Here is a 24,742-nt window from a genome sequence, read left to right on the forward strand (position 1 = left end):
AGCAGAACTCACAAGCCAACTCTCTCAGACAAAGCTTATGAACTGGTTTATGTGCTGTTGGTATAAATATGTTTCAGCCACACACAATAAGTTATTGTGGTTTGTAAGACATCTGACGTTTGTCTCTGCAATCACTTTCTCATTGTTCATGTCTTGAGCTGCACAGATAAGCATATGCATTTGTATAAACATACCTGCTCATTACCCAATATTAATTAATGCTTTAAAGAAAGACCTTGGGGTGGGGATGTTAAGAGCATGACTTTCAGCCACAGATTGTATTGAACTGATGTTAACAAGAATTAAGTAGAGTAGGAGCAAAAAAGCAACAATTAACAAACTACCCAAGAAATAGAGTTTGTACCCGAAGGAGGAAAAGAAATATAGAAACTAACATTTATTAGTTCACAACTCAAAAATCCTGCATTCAAATTAATTTTTCAGCTTCCTAGGTAAAAGGAAATCAGGTTCTGTATTTAAAACTCAGGCTTTTCTAACCAAATAGCAGTTGTCCCTACTAAGCTCCCTCTTCTGGCTAATTAATAAACTCATTTAGACTTTGTACACAGAAGTTTTGATCTTCCCAGTTCTGTTCTATCAATAAAAATCAATTATTTAAAAAAAAAAATGTAAATAAAGGTTGACATCAAAATATACAAGTTTTCAACTTCAGACAGAGCCCTCCTTTTGTCTCAGGCTGCCAAGTTACACAAACACACACAAGGAAATAAATATCCCTGTAATGTGCAGGGACACTCTGCAAACTGACACTCCACTATCTGCAGCTCCTCTAAGCTTCTGAACACCACTGCCTGTTTTCTGGTATCATTTTTGAAATGCTTGTGTTCAAAACCAGGCAATTTTTGGTATTTAGTCAATACCAGACTAGTTAATTCATTCCCCAAAGTATACCTTTCCTTGTTCTGGCTAAAGTTAGGATTGAATATGTAATAAAAATACAAATAGACCTGCAAGAGATTGTAAGTGTTGAAAATGAGGAAAACAGAATCACAGAATAAACTAGATTGGAAAAGACCTTGGAGATCATCAAGTCCAACCTGTGACCTAACATCACCTTACCAGCCAAACCATGGCACTGAGTGCCTCAGCAAGTCTTTTTTTAAAAACCTCCAAGGATGGTGACTCAACCACCTCCCTGGGCAGCCCATTCCAATGCTGAACCACTCTTTCTGCGAAATTTTTTTTTCTAATATCTAGCCTAAATTAGAAGCAGCCAGTCCTCACCAAACTAACACAAATTCAGGACACAGAATGAAGACAGAGGGGCAGTGAATGGCCTCAGTGTATTAAGCCAGCAGTCACCCTCATTGTGGAGCTGCCAAATCAGTAACAGACAGACAGGCTCTGCTAAAATTCTTCATTCTCTTCTAAAACCTAGAGTCATTGCAGATGATTTGTGGAAACAACAATTCAAAGTGAAAGGGAAGTACTATGTAGAAGGGTGTGAACATCACAACTCCAGTGGAATGAACATGCAGAGGATAAAAAATTAATTAATTCATTCAGCTGTGGGTTTTCATCATTTCAGTTACTTTAGTAGCATCATTACTCCTTTCTAAAAGCCAAGCCACACTCCCAGCCAAGATAATTTTATGAGACTTCTATCACAACTGTGCCAATGAAGGCAGGCAGCACAGCCAAACTCCAATCCTAACAAAACATCTCTGCTCAACACCTTTTTGACCTTCAGTCCAGCTAATGAAAAGCCTTGAAGGGAAATTCATTTCATGTTTATATTTACTACTGTACCTTCAGCCCAAATGAAATAAAAAATCTGTTTCTACATACAAAGTCTTAAAAGAACCATGACAACAAAAGATTGCAGAGACACAGCCTCTGAAGCAAAATACTGAGGGATGATCTGAAAAAAAACAACACCAAATCTTTCAAAGTTAAAAAACCAGAGACAATATACCAAATGGGATTATGAAGGTTTGAAAGAAAAGATGGAAGTGTGTGATGCACTGACATACTGAAGATAGCACTGTGAAAAGATAAAAGGGAAGATACAACCAGTGGCTGTGGCTGAGCTTTATTCAGGACAGGATGCCTGCAAAAGCTATGTTGACTCTTCCACTGCCAACTGATAGTAACTTTTGAAGTATATAAACATTTTGTATCACAGAGAAAGATACCCATCACACACGGATGGAATAAAACAAGAACAGATACTATGTCATCATAGCAACTTCATTTAAGTCTTCCAGTACTTTTTCCACCAATGAGGCTCAAAATGTTCTGTAGAAGTGACTCCTGACTTTTTGTGAGACAAGAATAAAAAAAAAGAAATAGAGTTTGCTTAAGGTCAGGTGGACGTTTAATAACAGAAATAGAATTGAAACAGAGTTACTTCACGTTTTTAAACTCACTGATATGGTCTACCTGAAGAAAAGAAATCTCATTTTTTTACTATTAAGAATGTTTTGGGTTTTTTTAATATTTCACCTTAGTACTGCATCAATACCTAAGTCTATTATGTCTGTATTTAACTGACTGCTATTAATGCCTTCATGTAACACAGATAGCTTTTTTAAGCTCATATATCTTTTACATCTTATCTTCTATTTTGATCAACAAATCTTTTCCACTGATAATTTCAAAGGTAGTTATACTTCTATGACTGGCATTTTGAAAGTATTCTTGTATGAAATCTTTGCACAACTCTTCATCTAAGTCAGCTCTGTATTAAATCAGTACCAGACTTCTTAGAACCAGGATACAAAACTGAGCACAGGCACCCTGGATTTAACACTCCTCAGCCACCTGCAGGCAGCCAACCAACCTGGGCAGCTAGAGTTTAATGACAGTAACAAAATTTTCTACTTTTAAACATACAAAATCTTTTATGACATGCGCTAATAGAAACCAGTTAATGACCAAAGAAAAACAGACCAAAGAAACTACTACTCAACAACAGCATAACTTAGAAGTTTATAAATCATCTCCCTGACAAAGCAGGAGTTTCTTCTAATGTGAACTAATTCAAGTCTTAAGGAAGCATAGGAAAATGTTTTTCTAGAGGCTAATAAAAAACTGCAAATGAAACTACAATACTTAGAGAGATCTGCTTAGAAATAGAAGAAAACTTAACTTCAATAATTTGGAGCCCAGCTGGAGCAGAGCACCATGCTTGCCACCTGCTCTAATTTCTGAGGAGAGGAACCTGGGTGATGAGTCTGCTCTTAAACTGCCCCTTTAGCTAAAGTGGCTCACAAGGATGTGTGAGGGATTGACAGGAGAAATGGAATCTGGAGCAGATGCTGTTAAAACCAATTAGCACACAAAGGGCTGGCCCTGGACTAGCCAAGGCAAGGCAGCTACTGGAGTAAGCAATGGCAGCTGGTGGGAAGCAAGCCCAGGAGGAAGAGGCAACCAACATCATTTACTCTTTACAAATGTTTCCTTACATAGTCAGGTCTCACTGAGAATGCCAAGATACATATTTCTTCAAATGTTTGTCCAGAATATACTACACACAAACACTCTTTGAATAGTATTCTGAAAGGCTTTATCGTTCTAATGTACTAATAAGAACCTCCATGCTGCCTCTCAAAGTTTTGGAACCACATGTTCCTGGATACTGATGAATGCTGGCTACATTAAACATTAAAACAGATGTCTGGTCTTCACAACCCAGGAACCATGCTGTGTTAAAACAGTAAAATAGTAGCATACTCCCATTGGGGAACAGTATGCTTACACAGAAAACTGTTTAATACCCAACAGGTAACTCAAGTCAAACAACTTTCAAACAGAAAACATACTATTATCTGGAGCTTTCAGCAAAACCAGACTTTAGTACAGAAATACATGCACTCCTTTACACTGGGTGCTACACATGTGACCAGTAATCCCACAGGAGTTCAAATACACTTCCCTACCTTTGGCCACTTGGGATTCAGGAGTCGTGCTTTGATGGCATCATCCAAGGCCTTGTCATACTGGTGGATTTTCATGTAGGCTGCAGAACGGTTGCTGTAGAGAATGCAGTTCTGAGGGTCCACCCCCAAGGCCTCGTTGTACAGCACGATTGCCGTGTGGAAATCGCCGTCATGGCAAGCCTGGTTGCTCTGGCGAACCTTCTCCACAAACTCAGCTTTGCTCAACATTGGATTGTCAGGACTTTTTCTTCTGAAGGATTTTGATCCACAGAAAGAAACCTGGGGGGGGGGGGGGGGGGGAAGGGAGAAATTATATGTTTGTAAGAAATGCTACTCAAAAGAGGAAAAAAAAAATAAAAAAGAGATCAAACTATGAGAAACTGTACAGCAGAAATTAAAGTCACCAGCATCACTGCAGAACAAATTATGAATTCAGAAAAAGATTCTTAAGAAAGTAAATTGTTTATCTATTGAATCCCTTTTTGAGGGTACAGGAATAACAGAGTCTTGCAAAACACATCATTCCCTATGAATGATGTCTTCTAGACACAAGAGCAGCTGCAGTCTGTTTACATATGCTGCACTCCACACACTCAGAAGTGCTTTTCTCCTCAGCCACACTATTTGATTCTACAGCACTAGGCAGAGTGGCCAGGTAGAGAACAGGTGGCAGCTGTGAGTATGAAGATGATGCTGGTACATCTGAAGTTTGATATGCAGATCACAGAGAAGCACAGGTACACACAAACAGTGGAAAAATGTGTAAAATCTCTGGAAACCAAAGAACCTGCACCACAACCTCTGCTCACAAATCTCTACATCCAATGACATGCAGCTGCAAATTGTTCATATCTGGGAAAGGAAGGAGAAGCTTTTAGAATCATATACACTCACAAAAGTAAGTGGGACATACAATTTATTTTAACAACAGAACAGTCATCCTTGGCACAGCCACCCTCTCACACTGACAGTTCCAGATAATAGAAAATAACAAAGAAAAAAAGATTTAAGCTTTCTAATTATAAGTCATTATTTAAAGCAAGCTGTAGAAAGTCATAGTTCCATTGACTGTGGTACACCTTTTCTCCTTATTTAACTTCCTACATTGCACATTTTCTTCAACCACTCCTTTGCAGCCAGTAGCTGTTTCTGTCATGCAAGCCCTACTCTCTCCCAAGGATACTCAAGAACTCAGCAAAAATATCTCAGTCCAACTCTGATCAAAAGGCAGTTGGGAGTTCTGCAGTAACAGTATTTGGCAACAGGCAATACAATACATATGGTAACATACAAAGTACTTGAAAATATTCATTAAAGGTTTAGACTACTATAATTACAAGTAGTATCATCTAGTTTTAGTCCTGCAGATTAAAAAAGTTTAAGAATATCACATATTGTTACCACAACACAACAACCACAGGGCTTAAATACATTACCAGAGCCAGCTGGGGCATATTTTTAAAGGTGGAAAGGGAAGCAAGCTGCAAACTGACATCCTGTCACAAGGATCAATTGGTCTGTAGACTTTTTTTTCTTTTCTTCCTTAAGTCAAATAACAACAATAGAAAAGCGTCAAGTTAGAAACTACTGATTTCTTATTTTTCTTATTATATCCATTTTTTTCTGACAATGTTTGTTTGTCCAAATTTTTTTTAAACTTCTCTATTGAAGGAGATTCCATGCTTTACTCAGGCAATCTTCTTACAGTGCTTCAGGATTTTCATCACAAAAATATTTTTCCTAAAACCGAAATCTCTTTTGTGTCAGTAAATGTACTGCTTCTTCTCCTGTACTAGACTGAGCTATGGTCTACTGTAGAACCAAAACTTCATTTCTTCTCATCTATGAGGTTGCTTTTTCTGTACTATTCTTGCTGATGCTAGCACTGAACACATTGCTTCGTTCCAGCAGTGCAATAACTTACACATCTGTGAGCATCTGACAATAAACTTCATCACATGGATGGTTTGTTGTGACCTGAGGGCAAAAACTGAATACAAAGATTCAGCAGCTACTACGGGGCACGTGTCCAAACACAAAGATGAGGAAACCTTGAGAAAGGTGATTAGTCACCAGAAGGCTTGGAGGTACTGCAGTAAACAGGGCTGGTGAGTACCCACGTGCCAGGGGCAGCAGTTTCTTCATGTGTCTTTAAAGGTGGCTGCTGCCTCCTTCCATGGGTATTTCCTGGTCACTGACATGCATCAGGGACAATGAAAAATACCAAATGTCATGTATTTCTCATGCTTCCATCACATTCAGAATGAACGACTGCAGCTTCCACAAGTGGTACCACAACTAGCCATGAATTTCAGTATTCAAAAGATAAATATTTCAAGAAAAAAGATAAATCTATTTCAATAGATTCCTCACCAGCTGTGGCCATAACTGCTTCCAGCAGGAGGCCTGGCCTGACGCAAAGGCACACCAGCCCCACCCTGGAGAGCTCAGGGGTAGCAGTGGCCATCTCACCCACCCCTGTGCCTGACCACAGGGACTCTGCTGCTCAGTCACCTGAAGGTGCATGCCCAGGACCACCAAGAGCACTGGGGCCTCTGCAAGGGCACAAAGCACCCAGCACAACCTCGAGGAGACCAGTGAGACAAGTCCAACAACAGCTGTCTTTTCTGGCAGTTTATTATGCACAAACAAATGAACACACAAAGCTGTTAAAGATCCTTCCAGAATCATACTGTGAGTCTGCAACAACAAGGAGAATCCATGAGGAGACATCCTCTCGGTCCAAGTGAAGTGGTTTCTGCCTCTAATATCCTGTGATGCTAAATAATCTCACCAAAAAAAAAATAAAAAAAAGAAACTATGATAATTTGTGGAATATGTTACCGTTTAATTCCTGCTATCATGAGAACTACGTAAGGCACTAAAACATCATGAGGTAAAAGAAAAAACCCTAAAACAGTAAAACTGAGTCACTCTGGCACTCAAACCACAAATAAAAAAAGATTATGATTATGGTACCAACCCACAAAATGTACTCCTTAGAAAGCCATTCCCCACTTTCCAGTCACCACTGCTCCTCTCCTGTTAATACAGTGGAAGGTGATGGTAATGCACATATTTGGGCTGCCTATCATTTTGCTACACAAGGTGCTTGCATGTACTAAACCAATGCTTAAGAAGAATTTTCTTAGCGCAGCAGAACAAATAAGGTTCTAATGAAGTTCAAATTAGTGGTTCTAATTCCTAAGAAGAGGATCTAGTGAGAAAGTCTGAGTTAGAAGTTCATACATTTCTAACAAAGTAGAAGATGGCGCTTCTCTAATCTTCTCAGTATTACTTCTTCAAACCAGCATAAGACAGCAGAAATCAGCTGCTACTACAGGGGTCACATCAGACAGAAGCTTCCACAATATCTGCTTCAGATCAGACTCAGCAACAAATTTCCTTCACTGGTGAAAAAGTATCCTCTGCAAGAAGGTGCTCCGGATTCAACCCTGCTGGCCATGCAAGTGCAGTGTTAAAACACACACAATCTTCTTTGGTCCTTTCATTCTCAAGAAGAAATTAACTCCCAACCACCCCCAAAGCAAACAGGAACTTGAATATACAGCAAAACTTATCTGACAAGAACTTTTGTCTTCACTGATCGAGCTTGTTAAACTTAGTCCTCTCTACAGAACATCCATCAAATAAAAGAAGTGCCCATACACACTAAAAGATGTGTCTGGACAGGATATTGCTATGCAGAAAGCCACAGGGAACAAATTCACAGTGAGTTCCAGTAAGACCAGTGAGAAGAGATAACAGCAAATCCCCATTCTGCTCCAAGAGGACTAAAGAAAACAATGTGGTACAAAAGCAAATGTTTTATCAAAACATTAAATCATTATCAACGCATCAGAGCTTGTTGGTTTGTGTGTAATTCCTCTTATTTAATGCTACATCATGCAAATAAATATGCCTTATACAGATGATGCCTTGGGTGGCAAGTCCATAACTAAGACACTTTTTAAAAAAAATTGTTTAAATTTTCAAAAAAGATACTGTGTGATATGCAGAATTTTTATATCTTAAATTATCTAAATAGCTCAAAAATTAACTAGGAAGAGGAAAAAAAACCACAAAGAGGCAAGCAGAAAAATTGGCACTCCTAATGGATTCTGCAAAGAAAGAGTGACAGTATCTTATGCTAAACACAGGTTTCCAAAATCAGCAACTGAGCTTTCTTTCTATGACAACTTCTACCCAATTTATATTTTAATCTGTAAAATGGTCTTATGTTTTCTCCACATATTCTGGGGTATTCTTGATTTTCTGCAATAGAAATTAGCTTCAACAGGAGACCAAGATTAAATAAAGCACATGAAGTCTGTCCCTGAAACCTCCCAGCAGCCAGAACTTCAGCCAGGCTCTACCACACTCCTGAACAGATATGAAACCTTGCCAACCACACAAAACCTTCCCCTAAACAGAGCAGAATTTCAACAGAAATAGTGTGGAAAGAAATGGAAGACCACCAAAACTGGAGGATTAAGCCACTGCAGGATGATAAGAACTTATCAAAAGGAAAGAAACAGATTTTTTTCTTATCTGGAGCTTAAACAAAATTTTCTATAGAAAATGTTTTTTTCTTAAAGAATTTCTTAAAAATGCAAAGAAATTGTGAGCTTCCAATAATGAGCCTGAAGAGATCTGCACTTGTGACAGCAGTTAGATCATATAAGGCATATATAATATAAGGCATACTACCTCTCGCTAAAATTTGTAATAACAACTGTGCAACCCATAGTTAAATTTAAACAGTACTTTTTGGTTCATACATGATTTTAAAGCTAGTTTTTGGTAATAATATTTTTTATATATGTAATTAAATCATAAAGTATCAATGAGGAAACAGACCTTTCCCTCTGATCTGCCTGTGAGCCAGATGGAGACAGAGGGAGTGATGAACCACTAATTCAGCAAAAGCCAGGCATGAACAGTAACCTCACTCCACGAACACCTGTTAGGGCAACATTCAGGGCACATCCACTCATCCATTTAGAAATTTATCCACTTGCCACATATACATTTCAAAGAGCCTATAAAGGGTTCCATTAGCACCTGGAGAGCTCTTGTTTCACACCAGAAGAAAGCACAGGAGAGGTATTATCTAAGACTGTGAAAACCTCCAAGAAATACGAAAGACACTAAAATTATTAACAACACCAGAGAAAGAAGAGGAAGGACAAGAAGACATAGGCACCCAGCTCTCTGGATTTCAACTCTCTGTTCACTGGCGATAGCCAGGGGCATCCCTGCGACTGCAACATCAAACTGCGGGAGCGCAGGCTGCGGAGCGGGATCACACCGAGCACCGCTGATCGCCAATCTGTGCTCCAGGGCGCGGGCAGAGCCACGCTCGTGGTGACATCTGCTGTCACCCAAGACGCGCCGAGACTCAATCCAACCTCCAGCTTCTAAGTTCTGTCAGTAACAAAGAAGTTCGTTACAACTTTCCGTACCACGTAAGGAGCTCGGCAGTGCTGCCGAGTACACCTGACACGCTTACCTTCAAACTTCGCAGATTTTAACGGGATTCGAGTTTGTTTACGGGGGCGCCAGAGCGAGCACAATGCCCATGCCGACATCCGAGCTCTGTGCTCGCGAGGGTCCCGCTCCAGCTAGCGGCGGCCGAGCACGCTCGGGGCACACAAGCCCCGCTCGGGGCCAGGCCCGGGCCCTCCGCCGCTCCGCTCCGCTCCGCACCGACCCGGCCGGGGCTGCGGCGGGACCCCCGCCCGCGCAGGGGCTCCCAGGCAGCGCGGTCACTCGCGACACCCCAAGGTGCCCAGGGGCGAGCGGAGCCGAGCGCTCGGCCTGCCGTTCCCGGAGCCCCGCCAGGAGCTGCCCCACCGCCGCCCGGCCCCTCACGGCGCCTCGGGCCGGCGGGCCTGCGCCCCCGCCGAGCTCGCTCCCGCTCCGTGCCGGGACGGCCGCCAGCCCGCGCCCCGCAGCTTCCCCCCGCCGTGCCCGGGCCCGGCCCGGCCCGCCGGCTCTTTCCCGCCTCCCCGACCGCTCCGGCGCTGCCCGTCCGGCGTCAACTCACCCGGGGAGGCTCCGCGTCCTGCTCCCGCCGAGCCCGGCCCACCGCCACGGCCCCCGCCGGGGGCGGCGGCGCCTGTTGCTCCATCGCGCTGCTCCTCCTCCTCCTCCTCCTTCTCCTGCGGGGGCCGGGGCCGCCGCCGCCCCCGCCAGGCCGATCCCGCTCCGGCCCCCGGCGCCACGTTCCGGGCCCGGCTGAGTGGGACCCGCACTGCCCCGGCCCCGCCCCGGGGCTGGGCTCCGCCCGGACCCCGGGCACCCCCGCCCGACGGCGCCGGGCCCTCGCCGGACGTCCTGCGGCTGCCGCCCTGGCTCCCCCGGCCCCACCGCTGCGGGCTCCGGCAAGGGCAGCGGTCGCCTCTCGGCCGAGCTCCGTCCTCACCGAGGATGCAGCTCCAGCGTCGCTCTGCCGATGGTGAGGGACCCTCGCCTAAAAGCAGCTGCAGCCGGAGGTCGAGAGTAAGCGGAGCCCACGTCGGAGCGCAGGTGGTGGTGCTGGTCGCTGTTAACACCGCACGGGCCGGCAGAGCGAGCCTCAGCACTTCGGTTAACCTAAGTCTTCCAACTGCTGTGACCCATCCTGCCTCTTGATATGAACAGGCTAAATGGATTATGCTGAAGACTCTTGTGCTACAGGACAGTAAGTGATAAAGAAATAATTTCTTATCCAAGTGAAAATTGGGTGCCACTTCACTGTACTGAAGCTTACTCTTCCATAGAAAAAAAATGAGTCTGAAATTTGAGGAAGCTTTCTGCAATCAAATGATGAACACATAGCCCCCAGATGTTGCCATCAAATGAGTGAGATCAAATTTAGGACATCACTGGACAGCATGTCTTGGTCTTAGGACCCAGGGAAAGGACCCAAGCAAAGCAGTTACTGATTATCTAACAACTGTTAATCTAATCTAATAAAAAAAAAAAAGGGTGGAAAAATTATAGAAGTTTTCTATTTCTATCTAAAACCAAATTGACAGTGTAAGTAGGAGCTAGGAAATTACCTTTTCATCGGCAATGATGCAGGCCTTTTCAAAGTAACTGGTAGCCAAAGCGCAAAGGTATCAGCTTTTGCAGTACACCAAGACACAAATCTGGCTCAAACACATTGCATCCTTTGATTCTTTTATGTAGCAAATGACAGCTGAGTGCTCCCTTCTACTTCAAACAAACTACAGTAAGCACCAGAACTCCCTAAGGATGTGACAGGGGCAGATTTGCACCAGAAGAGAACATCCCCAAGGACAGACACACCTTTGTTCTATCATCCCAGGGTATCTGGAGTGGATTGGAACCGCTGGTATTGTTTCCATCCAGATGCCCATGGATGTTTCCCCATCCAATCCAGTAAGAAAGATATCAATGTACAGGAATCAGAATTTTATCACTGACATTGGTTAAAATCAAATATATCAAAATACACAAGATCTCTGCAATGGGCACATATAGGAAATGCGACTCATCAATATCTTAATTCCTACATGACATGAGTTTATTCCATGATGCATTGGGGTTTATTCTTTACAAGTCAACTTAAGAGTAGATGCCTTTAACCAGAACATGCATGTTGAAGAATAAAGTTACTAAATTGTTCTTTCCGTCAGTAATTAAATTAATAATCCTTCAGTAAGAGACACACAGTTCAAAAATTTCACCTAACAGACAAGCAAGTTTTTCTCTCTCAGTTCAATTCCTAGTTCTTCCCTGACAGGAAAAGGATACATCTTCGTTTCATCTCTTGCAGACATGTTTCCTCTTACTCATCCCTCCCCTGAGAAATAAACATAATATACACATGTTAAAAACACCATATAGATGGTAATTGCTGCTCTGGAAGCCAATCAGCCCCATCCCAGTGCACAATGCTGTGAGTCTGCCAGTCCAGCATTTACTGTGGAGCTTTACCTGAAGCACAGAGCACCTCAAGCTCCATCAGAAGTTTTACATCTGAACTAAATAGTCTAAGTGTCCTCAGAAGTCTGTGGGCAGCACTGTGTCAGGTAATGCTCTGTCGCAGGCAAAAGCTCAGCAAGTTTAGTATTCCTTCTTCATCTATTAGGACTAAGCATTATTTCCATGCCTAACCTAAAAACTGGAAAAGAAAAATCAGAGAATGTAGTTGGAGATGAGGCTAGCCTAAAACATTGTTAGTAACTTAGTTCAGGAGTTTTTCTGATACTTTCCTTGAGTTAGACAGCTGGATGGCCTAGAACATGACTAATTGTGCAGATTCTCATGCATGCACAGCAGTCACTTCAGTCTTACAAAGTTATTTTTATTTGGAAATTATACATCTTCAACCATTTATTCCATTATTAAGATTTTTCTTAATAAAAAATTCTGCTTTCCATAAAAAAGTTGTCATTAACAAAGTCACTTTCTCTTCCTTTTCACCTCATTTTCTGAAACGAAGTAGAAGGAACAGCACGTTTAGCAGAGCCATATTCTTCCTCATTTTCATGGAGACGCTTTCTCACTGTGGTTGGCTGGAAGAAAAACACAGCAGGATGGATCCAGGCAACCAGGTAAGGCAGAACCTGACTGCTCTGCTTGCTCCAGAATTAGAGATGTTGGACAGTGTAACCAAAAAAGCAGCATGACTAACCCATGTTTCTCTCCCAAGATCTATCTAATTATATTTCATGGTACTGATATAAGACATTGTTCCCAGCTTGAAAGAGCTACTGCTCACAATTTTCCTAATTAGCATCTGGGGATGAATAGCACAATGCTGTCCTAACCTTGCACAGGCATGAGAATTTTCACTTGAATGCTAAACATTAGTGACTTGGATCCATTAAAAAAACCCCATACATTCAACAATTTTATTCTAAATATAGAAATAATCCTTTAAAGCCTAGACAAGTGTTTCTACACATTTAAACAAAGTGTTGACAAAGCATGGTAATCCATTGCTGCTCTTCAGGAAGCAGAACTAACCAGCAGGCTGTCACATACATACACATGCATTTCTCTAAATTCTCAAAATTAACTTATTTTCTTATTAAAGATTACTTCAAAACCTAGTTTCTCTGTGCATCAAATATTAATCTTCAAATATCTATTGCACATACCATTTTTGACGTTTCTGGTGGATTCATATTGCTACATGTCTGAGAAAGTAGCTGATGAAATGTAGTTTTCATATCCTCATCCTGCAAAAAAAAAAAAAAAAAACAAACAAAAAAACCCCCCAGCATTTAAGTAGTATATAGAATATTTAAGGGTAAAGCAAAGACTGGGAAACTCAAAGAGAAATGAATGGGACATTCACTGCTAGAGACAATGAGAAACAAAGACCATTGAGCTCCTAAGGATTTCAGCTGTTTTAACTGAGTTATTTTAGGTGAAGGCAGTGGAGAGGGTCCTTTTCCTAAGCAATGGAGTATTGCAGTATGTCCTCTTTTTTATATAATTATACTTATTTGCTACAAAAAGGCTTTGAGCTGAATATCCATTTAATTCTATATATAATTTTACTTATTTTTCTTTTCCAGTGTCACCTGATTTGATTGTGGCTAGATTTGAATTGATGGATAAGGTAAGAAATATTTTTCCATTTATGTAATAAAAGACCTGCATTTTTTTCTTCAGCATGCAACCAAATTAATCTTGTGCAATTCAAAAGACTTCAGTGAAGATTTCAGTGGCAGAATCAGCAGTTAATTGTTTATATACCTTTAAGAAATGTTTTATTAAGTAAATACAGGTAAAACATTTCCTCTGAGCAGTACTTAGGTTTATGCAGCTCAAAAAGTTTTAAAGTTGTAGATTTAGGCAAAGGATGGAGTAAACAACTTGTTTTGAAAACACTAAATTTGCAAGCACTACTAGTTTAAATAAATCTGCAGAACATGTTTACTTCTAGTACCTGAAAAATTCCCTAGTGTCCCCAAAATCACCAGAGGGCTAAGAGGCATCAGCTGGTAACAGAGAGAATGTGTTTTTTCCTGCTGACTTGTAAAGTCAATACTTCCAGACAACACAAGAGGGAGAGAGGAGCCAGTAACTCCTCACTACTCACAGTAACAGGACCCAGGAGCTCTTTTGGTGGTATTCAACGTGTGTGATATCTAGAACTGAGCATGCTGGATGCTGCCCTTCCAAGCATCACCTATGAGCACCTGACACTCCTAATAACAGCCCCTGAAGGGAAATAGTTCAAAGAACAGCATCTGAGTGCTACATAACATCTGGATTTGTGGCTGTGATATTTTCTGGAACCTTCTGTCCTGTCTTCGGTATTAAACTTAACAGTAAGATATGTCCTTACATGGAATATATAATCAAGTTAATAAAAACTTGAGTTTATATACAGAAATATCTTAAATTCTTAGCTCATCTAAATCTATTTCCCCTTCCCCCTTATGCATACCAGCAATTTTTAAAATCAGTGTTGCAAGGTTTCTGAATAACTTTTTCTACTTGGATTTATAATTCAAATGTAAGAATCTATATCTGATTAACTTGCTGTAGATGTTACACACAAAACTACAGTAAGTAAAATCCATGAATTCCAGGAAATGTTTCCTGATGCCCAGGAGCATAATCAAAACAAGTTAATCACTTTAAAAAGTCATCCACACATGTTTTTTGTCTCAGAACACTATCAGCTGTTGAACACTGAGAGACACTCCCTTGCTCCCCCTCTGTTTCTTATGCTCTTTACCAAAGCATCTGAAACTCTCCCGCTCCCCATCAGGGAACAGGAACAGCATTGTGCTTGGTGTGAATAAACAGAACCTGTTGCATAGCTCAGATGTAGGCTGGGTGACACTTTTCAGCCTCTTCAAGCAAAAATATTCAAGAAAGCTCAAAGTTCCAGTGGGCACCTTTGCCAAAATTAAGAAAAAAAACCACCTAAAGACTACCTCTCTCAAATTTAATTAGATTGTAACAGGAGGCAGGGAAACCATCACTTCCTACACAGAGGGTTCCCAAACCGTGGACACTTACTCCTGCACAGCAGAATAAAACCAAAGTAGTACTGGATGCTTGCCAGAAACAAACTCTTCACTGCCTGTCCACACAAACATCTGAGGAAATGGGGCTCTGTTACAATGTTTGGAAGGAGAGGTCCATCCTACCAGAACCACAGTCAGACTTGGGCTCTAAAAAACACATCTTGATCCTCACAAGTGAAAGCATTCTGGGAAGAGGTGTCTCAGAAAGGATGCAGAAGCTGCTTATTGTATTGGAAGAAGGTATTCAGGACACTACTCCATGCTGCTTTTGCAGTCTCTCTACAGGGACTAAATCTTTGAATACACAAGACATAAACAAGTTATCCCCCAAACAACTCAGCTTTCAGATAAAACTCAATTCCTACCTGAAGCCAAGGATGCTCTAAGGCTTCCTCTGTGGTAAGACGTTTGCTTGGATCCACTACTAACAGCTTCTTCACAAGATCCAGAGCTAAGATAATAAAAAGAGCTGGTTGGCATATGATCAATACATTCATTATCTGAAATATGCCTACACCAAAAATAATGTGTGACAATGTGCCTTATACCCCTTCAAAGCAATGCACAAAAATGTACAAATGATCTGCGGGCTGGGCAGATCACTTTTCTTTTTTCTGTGCATGGGAAGGGCTACAGACTGCAACTATCTTTCCTTCACATGTACACGACTCAACAGTTCTCAGGATGCCAGAATTACCCATAGATATATTTAGCATGTACACAATTTATGGTCTGAGCATGCACAGGAAGCTCAGCACCTCCCTAAAAGCTTCAGTATCACTGTGGAAAAGTAAAGACAGCTTAATTTATCCTGGTTTGCAGTGTCTTGGAAAGCAGATTATCCATCTGGGAAAGAAGAGACAGAACATAAACATGTATGCTCAACAATTTCAAACTTTCATCTTATTAGGAAACTGCTTAGTAGACACTGTGAAAAAGATGGCATTTATTTTTATTTTATTACTCCAAATTTCCCATAAAGGAATTTCAGCATGATTTACTTTTCATTTGATCAGATTATTCTGAATACATACCAGGAGGACAATGGAAATTATGTTAAGATTGTACATTCTCATGAATGTCTGATTTATTATTGAAAAAGCTTCAAACTATTCGGGAAGGAGTTATATTTGATAAGTTTTATTAGACAAAGGATGACTACATCATTTATTACAAACTCCTCTGTACATACAAAGAAGTGTCCAAGGTAAATACTACAATTCTTTTGTGCGTACAAAATGTCCTGAAAAGCTAAAAGCACACGGACAGTAATAACGATTGTAGTTTACTGTGCAAAAACTGTTTTACAGACTACTTTGACTTACAGTGGGCCAAACATAATAGATGATTCCTCAAATGTGACTGATACTTTCAGCTCAAAGACTAGCACCATGAAAGGACTCTCTCGGAACGTTTGTTTTTTGGAATTCTAACTCTTATTCCTTAAATTCCTGGTATTTTTGATACAACACTTGAAGAATCTTTAGGCAAAGTCTGTAGACCAGCTTGATAAAGTCAGAAGAAAAAGTGAAAAGAGGAGAAATAGACGTGCCCACAAATTCTATACTTGTGTGGTTAATTATGCTAAATACTGCTAAGAAATCTCTTCAATAATAAAGTAAGTGTTCTTTCTAATGCTTTAACAATGAACTGTAAAGTTTTTAATATATTCGTTTAAAAACTGTACATATTAACACACAATGTGCCATGCAGCTAAAAGGAGGATAAAGGAAAACAAAAACTACAAGAAAAGAGGTAGATATTTTACTACCCACTGTGCTGGAGTCATACCCATGTCTGACACATGCTTCCATTCTTTTGCGATGAACGTGTATTTGCCACGAGTGATTTGGTCTTTCAGAGAGAGTTGAGTATTTTGCTCATTGAATGGTGGATATCCACACAAGCTGTATGAAAGAAAACAAGTTCATTAACACCTAATTTGTCATAGCAAATGAAACACTGTTATCACACATTTTAAGGCATCTATTATTGTAGTGGTTTTTTACGTGTAGAGTTTTAAACTCACTTTTACTTCCTCATATAGACACTGAAGTTGCCAAGTCTCAAGCCATGTATGTCAAAGACTGCCCAGTGAAGGTACATCTACACAATATCTTACCATACAAAAAGAATAACTCCTAAACTCCAGCAGTCCACAGCTCGGCTGTATCCAGCAGTCCCAAGTGAATTTAGAACCTCAGGAGCAAGATACATGGGAGTACCACATAATGTTTTCATAAGAGAAGCTTCTCCAAGAATCTTGGATTGTCCAAAATCTGTAATCTTGTATTTAAAAATGGTAACACCAGATTACATATTAGGACGGACTGTACTAGAACACATCATACTGTAGACATACATCAGGAGGTAGCATTAATTTCTTCCTTCCAAGCCAGCTCCAGTACATGACTATGAACAGAAGTCACCCCAAATACTATTAAGTGAGAATGGGAGAGGAGGAAGAGGGAGAAATATGGCAAAGGATCACACTTTACACTACCAAAAAGTACTCTCAGATTTGGATATAAATTGACAACCACAGAATAAAGGTGTTGTAGCCTACTAGAAGAGTTTTTGTGAAAAATAAGAATTTCATCATGCAAATATATTCAATGCTTTCTCTGGAGGATAAAAACAAAAACACAAAAGAAAAAAAAAAAAGAAAAGAAAACAAAACAACAACAAAAATCCCTGTCACCATACAGCCTGGACAGGACATTTGTGGGAATGCTATCTGTAATTCAAGAATTTAGATTTTACTGGGTGGAAAAAATTGACATTTGAAATTACGTATGCAGTGTATGGGTTGAAATATCCATAAAAGTAAAATTACAATTATGAAAGAAAAGGTTTATGTTTTGAGTTAACTTCATGGTTTGTATGACTAATTCCATAATATTTTTTTGGCTATGCTTAATGAAATATGAAGAAGAATATGAAGGAACACCCCCAAATCTCTCCATTAACAAGAAATGTGAGTTTCCTTACCTTTATAAGACATATCTCTTCAGAAGATGAAAGTAGCACATTTTCTGGCTTTAGATCTCGGTGTATAATTCCATTGTCATGAAGATACTAAATACACACATATGGGCAATTAAGGAAAAACAGACTATTAAATTGTTTTAAAATGCAAGCTTTCAATTTTTTCTCATGGCAATGGCAGGGTAACTGAAATTGCTGTGTAAGAGTCAGGCATGCATTTGAAGCTCCCTAACATGGGACTCTCCCTTAAAAATAAAGCAAAAAGTAAACAAAACAAAATTTAAAAAAAAAAATTAAAACACCAACACCAAAATGCCATCACAAAGAAACAAAAAAAACCCTTAGAAATCATCGTGCTTCAAATGTCAAATCTCAGTGCAGTGTGCAGACCCATGTTCTGTGTCACCTTTGTAGAAATTCTGCTTTTCTGTCTCTCTCTTGTCAAACCAACTTGTTAAGAACGCTGTGCTGATTGCTTGCATGGGTTTCAGCAGGGACAAATGACAGATAAACTCATCTTATTGACTTCTTTTTTGTAGAATTCCTGATTATGTACCTTTACTGCCAGCAGCATCTGATAAAAGTACAACTTGCAGGTATCTTCTTTCATCTTGATTGGCCTTGACACTCTGTCATACAATTCTCCTCCTTCCATCCTAAAACAAATGCAGGTTAACAAGCCAACATATAACTTCCAAAAGATTCATCCCACTAGACAAGACTAAGATCAAAACATTTGGATATTCTGGCTATAGAGAAAGAATATATTTCTGAAAATGAATGAGCAACATCCTAAACACAGCACATGCATGGCTGAGTTAAGGTCAATCTCTTGAGTCTTCACTGGGAGTTTTTACACTGTTTTTGATCAGGCCCCTCTTACAAGTTCAAAAATAAAAAAATAAAAATAAAAAAAGCAGCAGAGAAAATAATATCCAGGCATAGAAGGATGATTTCTTCTGGTTATCCTAGCTCCTAATCTTACAAAGGTTTCAGAGAACAGTGGAGGGCAGCAATAGGAAAACAAAATAAAACAAGCAAAATCTTCACAGTTCATTGTGGCTACGAAAAAAACCATTTCAGTGTATGCATTTACTTTCAAACAGGTTACTTACAGTTCCAAAACAATGTAGTAATCCTCTGCTTCAAAGAAATTTTTAATCTTGATTAAGCAAGGCTAATAGAAAAGGGAATACAGAGACACACAAAATAGAATAATTTGTAAAATTTAATCCTAAAGCTCTTATTTCAATATTTCAAACCAGGTCACTTAAACTAACACTTAACACAAGTTATTTGTGGACACCCCAGACCACACCCTCAACATTATTTATTATGTTATCTATTTTGCATGCAGAGGAAAGAGTGGATACAAATTCAAGAAACTGCCAGTGAGAACTAGTCTTTATATTTAGTTATTTCACAGCATTTACAAAAACTTGAATCAAATAAAAATTTCTGCAACAGTAGCTCAGGTAAAACCTTCCCCCGTGATGTTTCCTCTCAGATTTACATCTCAGTTATCCAAAGCTTTAAAATCTCAAATCTGCTGGGATATAATATACTTAAAGGAAGAAAAAAAAAGACCCATTCAATAATTTACAAGGAAAATTATGCACATCCTTTAACATATTTCTAAATGGATAAAATTGTTCTTTCATTACTACACTAAGGTCAGTAACTAAAGTACATACAGGAAGAAGCATAAAAATAATAAAAATGTACAGTAACACTCACATGATCTATTTTCTTCAAAATTTCAATTTCTGTATTGATATTTAAAGCTGGGTTCTATTAAAAGAATCAAATACCATATTGGGTAAGACAGAGCTGTTCTGGAATAAGACATGAGAAATAAGACACAGTACCAGAAAAGACAACATATCATACCTTTTGCTACTGTTAGTGATCATAACATACAATTTTTCTTTTCCATAAAATGATAAGGTGTCTTCAGTGAATTAAATAAACAGAGTGCTGTCACTATCTGAAGCAAGATATTGCTCTGGACATGTAATTTCACTGCAGGTTAGAAATCCCCAACTAATTTCCAAATAAAAAAAAAAAACACCAAAAACCCCCCAACTTTTTGCTTATATACTTGTCCTGTATTTTCTCCCTCCAAGATGCTCAAGATGCTTTGCAGATGGGCCAACCTAAAATCACATGCTACTCTCTCCTATTTTGCATGATAACATAAACAGATTCTATAATCTGTGGCTTAGGCTCAACTAATGAAATCAACTCAGCAGGTTTACTTTTTTTCTTGCTGTTCTTCCAATCCAAATCAATCATCTTGGAATACACGACTTAACCCATGCACAACATTCCAGATATACTCCTGTGTCTGTTTTGTAGAATAGCACATATTAGTAACTAAAATTCACAATAGTATCTTGAGCCAGTTGTCCTTGTTCTTCTTCAAATTCTGGCTTCTGCCATTAGACACATGAAAAGCCCTTCCCAAAAGGTTTCATACAATTTTCTTAAAATGTATTACAATGGAGCATTCATCATAATTATTGGTACATTTTTGGTCAAGACTGCTGGTTATGATGTGTTTATCTGATGGATTTTAGGACATAAAGCAAACCCTACAAGACTCCACACCACCCCTTGTATACCTCACATTAACAGTCCTAAATGATGAACCTAATGGAACGTGGGCAAGGAATAAAAACAAGTGTTCCCTACAGAATTCTGTACCTCATACAAGATCAAAAAGCATTTTGAAACTAAACACAGAAGACATTAAGTATGAAAATCCTCATTTGAAGATATCTGAGGAGTCAGAGAAGTTACAAAATATTCCAGGACCACTGCAAGGTGGCCAAGGCAGACAAACAAAAATATTTACTACCTCTGTCAGGCCACTGGCCACAAACTTCCTTTTATTGATGATTTTCACTGCGACTTTGCTACACGTGCTCTTCTCAAATGCCAGTTTGACTTCTCCACAGGCACCACTAAAACAAGAGCACAGCTCTGTCAACAAGTGCAGGCAAATGAAATATAATTTCATTTATAATTTGGAGCTGGTTGCTTTCTAACTTTTTGAATAAGGCACACTGCCAGTTCTGAGGAAGTATTCAACAGTTAAAGTCTACAGTACCTCTCAGGAAACATTCAAGAGTTAGAAGGTCTGTTTAAATAGTAAGTGCTGTCAAAGGCCATTTGTTGAATGCTGCAGGAGTCAATATGCAGAGCAGCTACTCTGTTTGTACCAGATGTACTGGCAGATAAGAAAGACAAGCTCTGTCAGCAATTCCTTCATGCAAAGGCATTTAGGAGAACTTAGGAAAAGTTATCTCAACAATGGACTGCACAAATCTGAGGAATATATGATAACACTTGTATTTTTACTAAATAGCAATTATATTACAGAAAGAAATTCTTCTGGTCTCCACTTGGATTTGTTTCAATTTAATTATTCATGTCCAAATTCTTCAGTGGCCAACTCTTTCCAAAGAGAAAAAAATAGCCCCCATTTAAAACAGCTTCTTTCCTTTTTCCTGGACAGCTCTTTTCCTTTTTGTCTGAAGGCCTCAATAGTGATATTGTAGGAAGCTGTATTCTGACATAAAGCTTGTCCTCCTACTTCCAGACACTGAGTAAATTAATACACAAACTTTAAAAACTCATTAAGAATTTACAGACCATTCTCTTCTACAGAAAAAAAAAAAAAACAACCAAAACAAAACTTGGTTTTTACAATTGGTGGCAGCTTACAACCCCCAAACCAAACAGAGACAAAGCCAAAATTCCTGTTAAAAGTGTTGCAAAGAACATGTTTATTCACATGTTATCATTTTTCCCCCTTTTTATTTTAAAACAGCAGCTCAGCAAACAGTGATAATAATTCCAGCACAAGATACTGATAATGAAGTGAACCCTTTTTATTGAGGGAAAAAGGATGCTTACCTTCCCAAAGTCTTTGACATGATATATTTCTCTCTTAATTCTTTAGGAAACATCATCTGATCATCCACCGTAAGATCAGAAAATACAAAAACTGAGAAGACAAGTGGAGAAAATTTTACTATTATGAAGTTTAAAATTTTTATTATAACAAACAGCTATGTTTCATGAGCTTTTATAGTCAACAGAAAGAAAGTACTGCCTGCTAGAGGAAAAAACTAAATATATGCTATAAATTACACCAGCTATGGCTTAGCAAGGTGATCTTATTGTTGAAAAATTACATTTTGGGATTAAATTCACAACAGTTTTTAACTTTAAGTTTTCATTTTCAGTTTTTTTCCCTAGAGTTGACAGGGACTTGGATAATTTTTATGTGAGTACTAAAACACCTATTAATGAGAGGTGCCCATGAAGCAGCTCAGCTCCCAAGAAACACACTCAAATCAATGCAGAAACAACTTCTTGGTCAATACATGAAAAATCTACTTAAGTTAAAGCACATTTTACCCTTATTGGTCTGTACAGACAATGCAATTTCAGAGTTGTGTGTCAGTGGCAGCCTTCTCCCTTTTCCAACGAGCTCTCTATTAACAAATGTCCCATTTGCACTATGGTCTTCAATGTAGGCAACAAAGGAATTTTTTGGACCAATTTCCTCAAAGAGAAAAAAAGTGGAGAAAATGACAGTAAAGAACAAATGATTTTACAATAAAGACATGATACTCTAAAAATTTACTATTGTTGACTTAAAAATGAGACCTTGAGGCTGTTTAATAAACCAGGTAAATGGAGCATGGCCTAGAGTGTCATTAAAGGAGTCAACCCTGAAGATACTTCGATTTCTTTAGGATCTCTGCCCCAAAGTCTCCTTTTGAATTATGCCAAAATAGACACAGTTAACATTTTTAGCACTTACCCTGAAAATTCGGAAGTGCTTCTTGCTATAGTTTTGGTAGAAGCCAGTCTCAGACAATCCCAGCTTAGAAAAACTGTAATCACAGCTTTTGTCCCTCCCAAACCAGTATTCCTCATTCACACAGTCTGCAGAGGAGGGGAAGGTACAGCAGAGAGAGAAGACAATGTTGCAGGAAGTCAATAACTATGGCACTACAGAATGATGCCAAATGGTAATGAATAGGGTAACAGAGACAAGATTTTTCACATAGAATCAAGTTTGTCTTAACTCATACAAAACACCACACCTTGTCAAATCCTTTAATAATTTTACCCTCTTCAGCAGTAGTATTTCTCAGTTCATCTTCAGCAATACAGAGACGTATAACTAAATAAAATAAATTATAACGTTTGTAAAAAGTTAAGCATGCAACAAAAAACATGAACACCCCAGAAATTTTGTAAGTCTGTGGAAGCTGTGTATCCGAGTACTCAGTGTAAACACTGGAATGTAGCATGGAATAAAACATTATAGCAAAAAGCTGCATACCTAAATTTTCTTGTACCTAATTTGAAAATGAAAAGACTGCTCTTCAGCAAGCTGCTCAGAACTTTTCTGAGATCCTACAAAGAAACCAAGAGATGTATTACAATATGCACATACCACAGTTGATGAAACCTTTTCCAAGTGCAAAGAGTCGACCCCAAGGCTGAGGAACCAGCTCTTCAGATTCCTGATCCTCAGGAATAGACGGGAGCTCCTGAGTGGGAACAGTGTCCAAGGAACTGAGAGTCCCAGAACTTAAGGAAGACTGACTAGTGCTCTGTGACCCACTGGAAGAGGAACTGGTACCACTCTGTGACTGCTGGGCACTCTGTGACTGCTGTGTTTCACTTCCAGTCTCTCGAGACATGATGGCTTAAAAGAGAATGTTAAAAAAAATACAATTACTACAGAAAAGTAAAACTGGCAAACACTCACTATTAATGTCCAAGTCCATTCTCAGGGTCAAATAAGTAAAACTTCCAAACAAAACGTGCATGTCTGGGTTATACGTGAATTCCCAGGAATTTTGCACACCAGAATGATTTTCCTTTTCAATGACAACGTGGAGCGGCCTCTGCTGGTTCTGAAGCAGAACTAACCCTTATTCCCGGATCGCTACCGGGGACTTCAGCGCTCACATTGTGTCACACGGGCAGGGGCTGTGCTCTGAGAGCATCCCCGCAAGGAGCAAAGGGAGCACGGCTGCTCCCCCAACACAAAGAGAAAAACTGAAAGGAGCAAGAACTATAAAACGATGTAGGTTTTCTTGAAAGTGCCCCAGAGATTTATCACGCCGGTACACAATCACCGCACGTAACCCTGCCAGGTTCAAACAGCACAGCCCCGGCAGCTGTTGGCACAAGCAATGGCAAGAAACAGCATCTCCCTCGTGTCCCTGCCCCGTTAGAGACGGAAATTCACAGCCTGCGGTGCCTCCTTCTCCACGCCCGCCCCTACAGCCAGCTTCCCCCGACACATCAGTGCTCACCGGGGCTCCTGGAACGTCCACGAGCCTTCCAACCTTACCGCCCGCATATGTAGGGGTTTCAGCTGGTTACCACACAGTTTAATGTAACTTCTCCTTATCGGTTTGCTACATTTCATTAAGAGCCTTAAAGCCGCAAGAGTTCCCGCGTTCCCTCCCGTTTGTTACGGGGGTTTGCAAGCACAGGCGAGGCTCAGGGCTCCGCCCGCAGACAGAACAGAATCACGGAACCCTCTGGGCTGGAAAAGACAGAGGCCGCAGAGTCCAACCGCTTCCCCGGCACTGCCGATGCCACCACTGGCCCTGTCCCCTGGTTCCACATCCAGACAGCTGTGAAACCCCTCTAGGGATGGTGACCTCACCTCTGTCCCGGGCAGCCCTTTCCGCAGAGGAACTTTGCTTCCTATCCAACCTAAACCTCCCTCAACGCTCAGACCGCGGGGCCGGGCCACCAGCGGCCGCCTCGCACGGAGCGGAGCGGCCGAGCCTCAGGGCGGCA

General features: G+C 40.1%; 2 protein-coding genes across 3 annotated transcripts in view; both read right to left on the bottom strand.

Annotated features, from left to right (window-relative positions):
* Window positions 1–10,035, bottom strand: part of TTC28 (tetratricopeptide repeat domain 28) — a 106,482-nt gene extending 96,447 nt beyond the window's left edge. For both annotated transcript variants that reach the window (XM_062504419.1, XM_062504420.1), the window contains exons 1-2: window positions 9,952–10,035; window positions 3,903–4,181 (exon numbers count right to left, since the gene is read on the bottom strand). In XM_062504419.1, coding sequence (XP_062360403.1) covers window positions 3,903–4,181; window positions 9,952–10,035 — 363 coding nt within the window. The remainder of the gene's footprint in view (window positions 1–3,902; window positions 4,182–9,951) is intronic.
* Window positions 10,036–11,780: 1,745 nt separating this feature from the next.
* CHEK2 (checkpoint kinase 2) lies at window positions 11,781–23,625 on the bottom strand. The gene is made up of 15 exons (XM_062504502.1): window positions 23,376–23,625; window positions 22,734–22,858; window positions 22,325–22,472; window positions 21,818–21,908; window positions 20,754–20,862; window positions 19,634–19,687; window positions 19,012–19,073; window positions 18,453–18,552; window positions 17,900–17,986; window positions 17,031–17,194; window positions 16,700–16,815; window positions 15,274–15,359; window positions 13,019–13,099; window positions 12,339–12,430; window positions 11,781–12,029 (listed from the first exon to the last, which is right to left on the bottom strand). The coding sequence occupies exons 1-15, from the start codon at window positions 23,623–23,625 to the stop codon at window positions 11,993–11,995; spliced, it is 1,602 nt and encodes a 533-aa protein (XP_062360486.1). The 3' UTR covers window positions 11,781–11,992.
* Between the last annotated feature and the right edge of the window lie 1,117 nt (window positions 23,626–24,742).

This window comes from Cinclus cinclus, chromosome 17 (assembly GCF_963662255.1).
Source record: "Cinclus cinclus chromosome 17, bCinCin1.1, whole genome shotgun sequence".
In the NCBI taxonomy this organism is placed as follows: Eukaryota; Metazoa; Chordata; class Aves; order Passeriformes; family Cinclidae; genus Cinclus; species Cinclus cinclus.

Coding starts and splice junctions, on each gene's coding strand:
- CHEK2 (XM_062504502.1), bottom strand. CDS start 23,625: ATGTCTCGAGAGACTGGAAGTGAAACACAGCAGTCACAGAGTGCCCAG. Junction 18,553..19,011: donor TACTACATTGTTTTGGAACT/GTAAGTAACCTG, acceptor CATTTGTTTTAG/GATGGAAGGAGGAGAATTGT. Junction 13,100..15,273: donor TAGAGCATCCTTGGCTTCAG/GTAGGAATTGAG, acceptor TTTTTTTTGCAG/GATGAGGATATGAAAACTAC.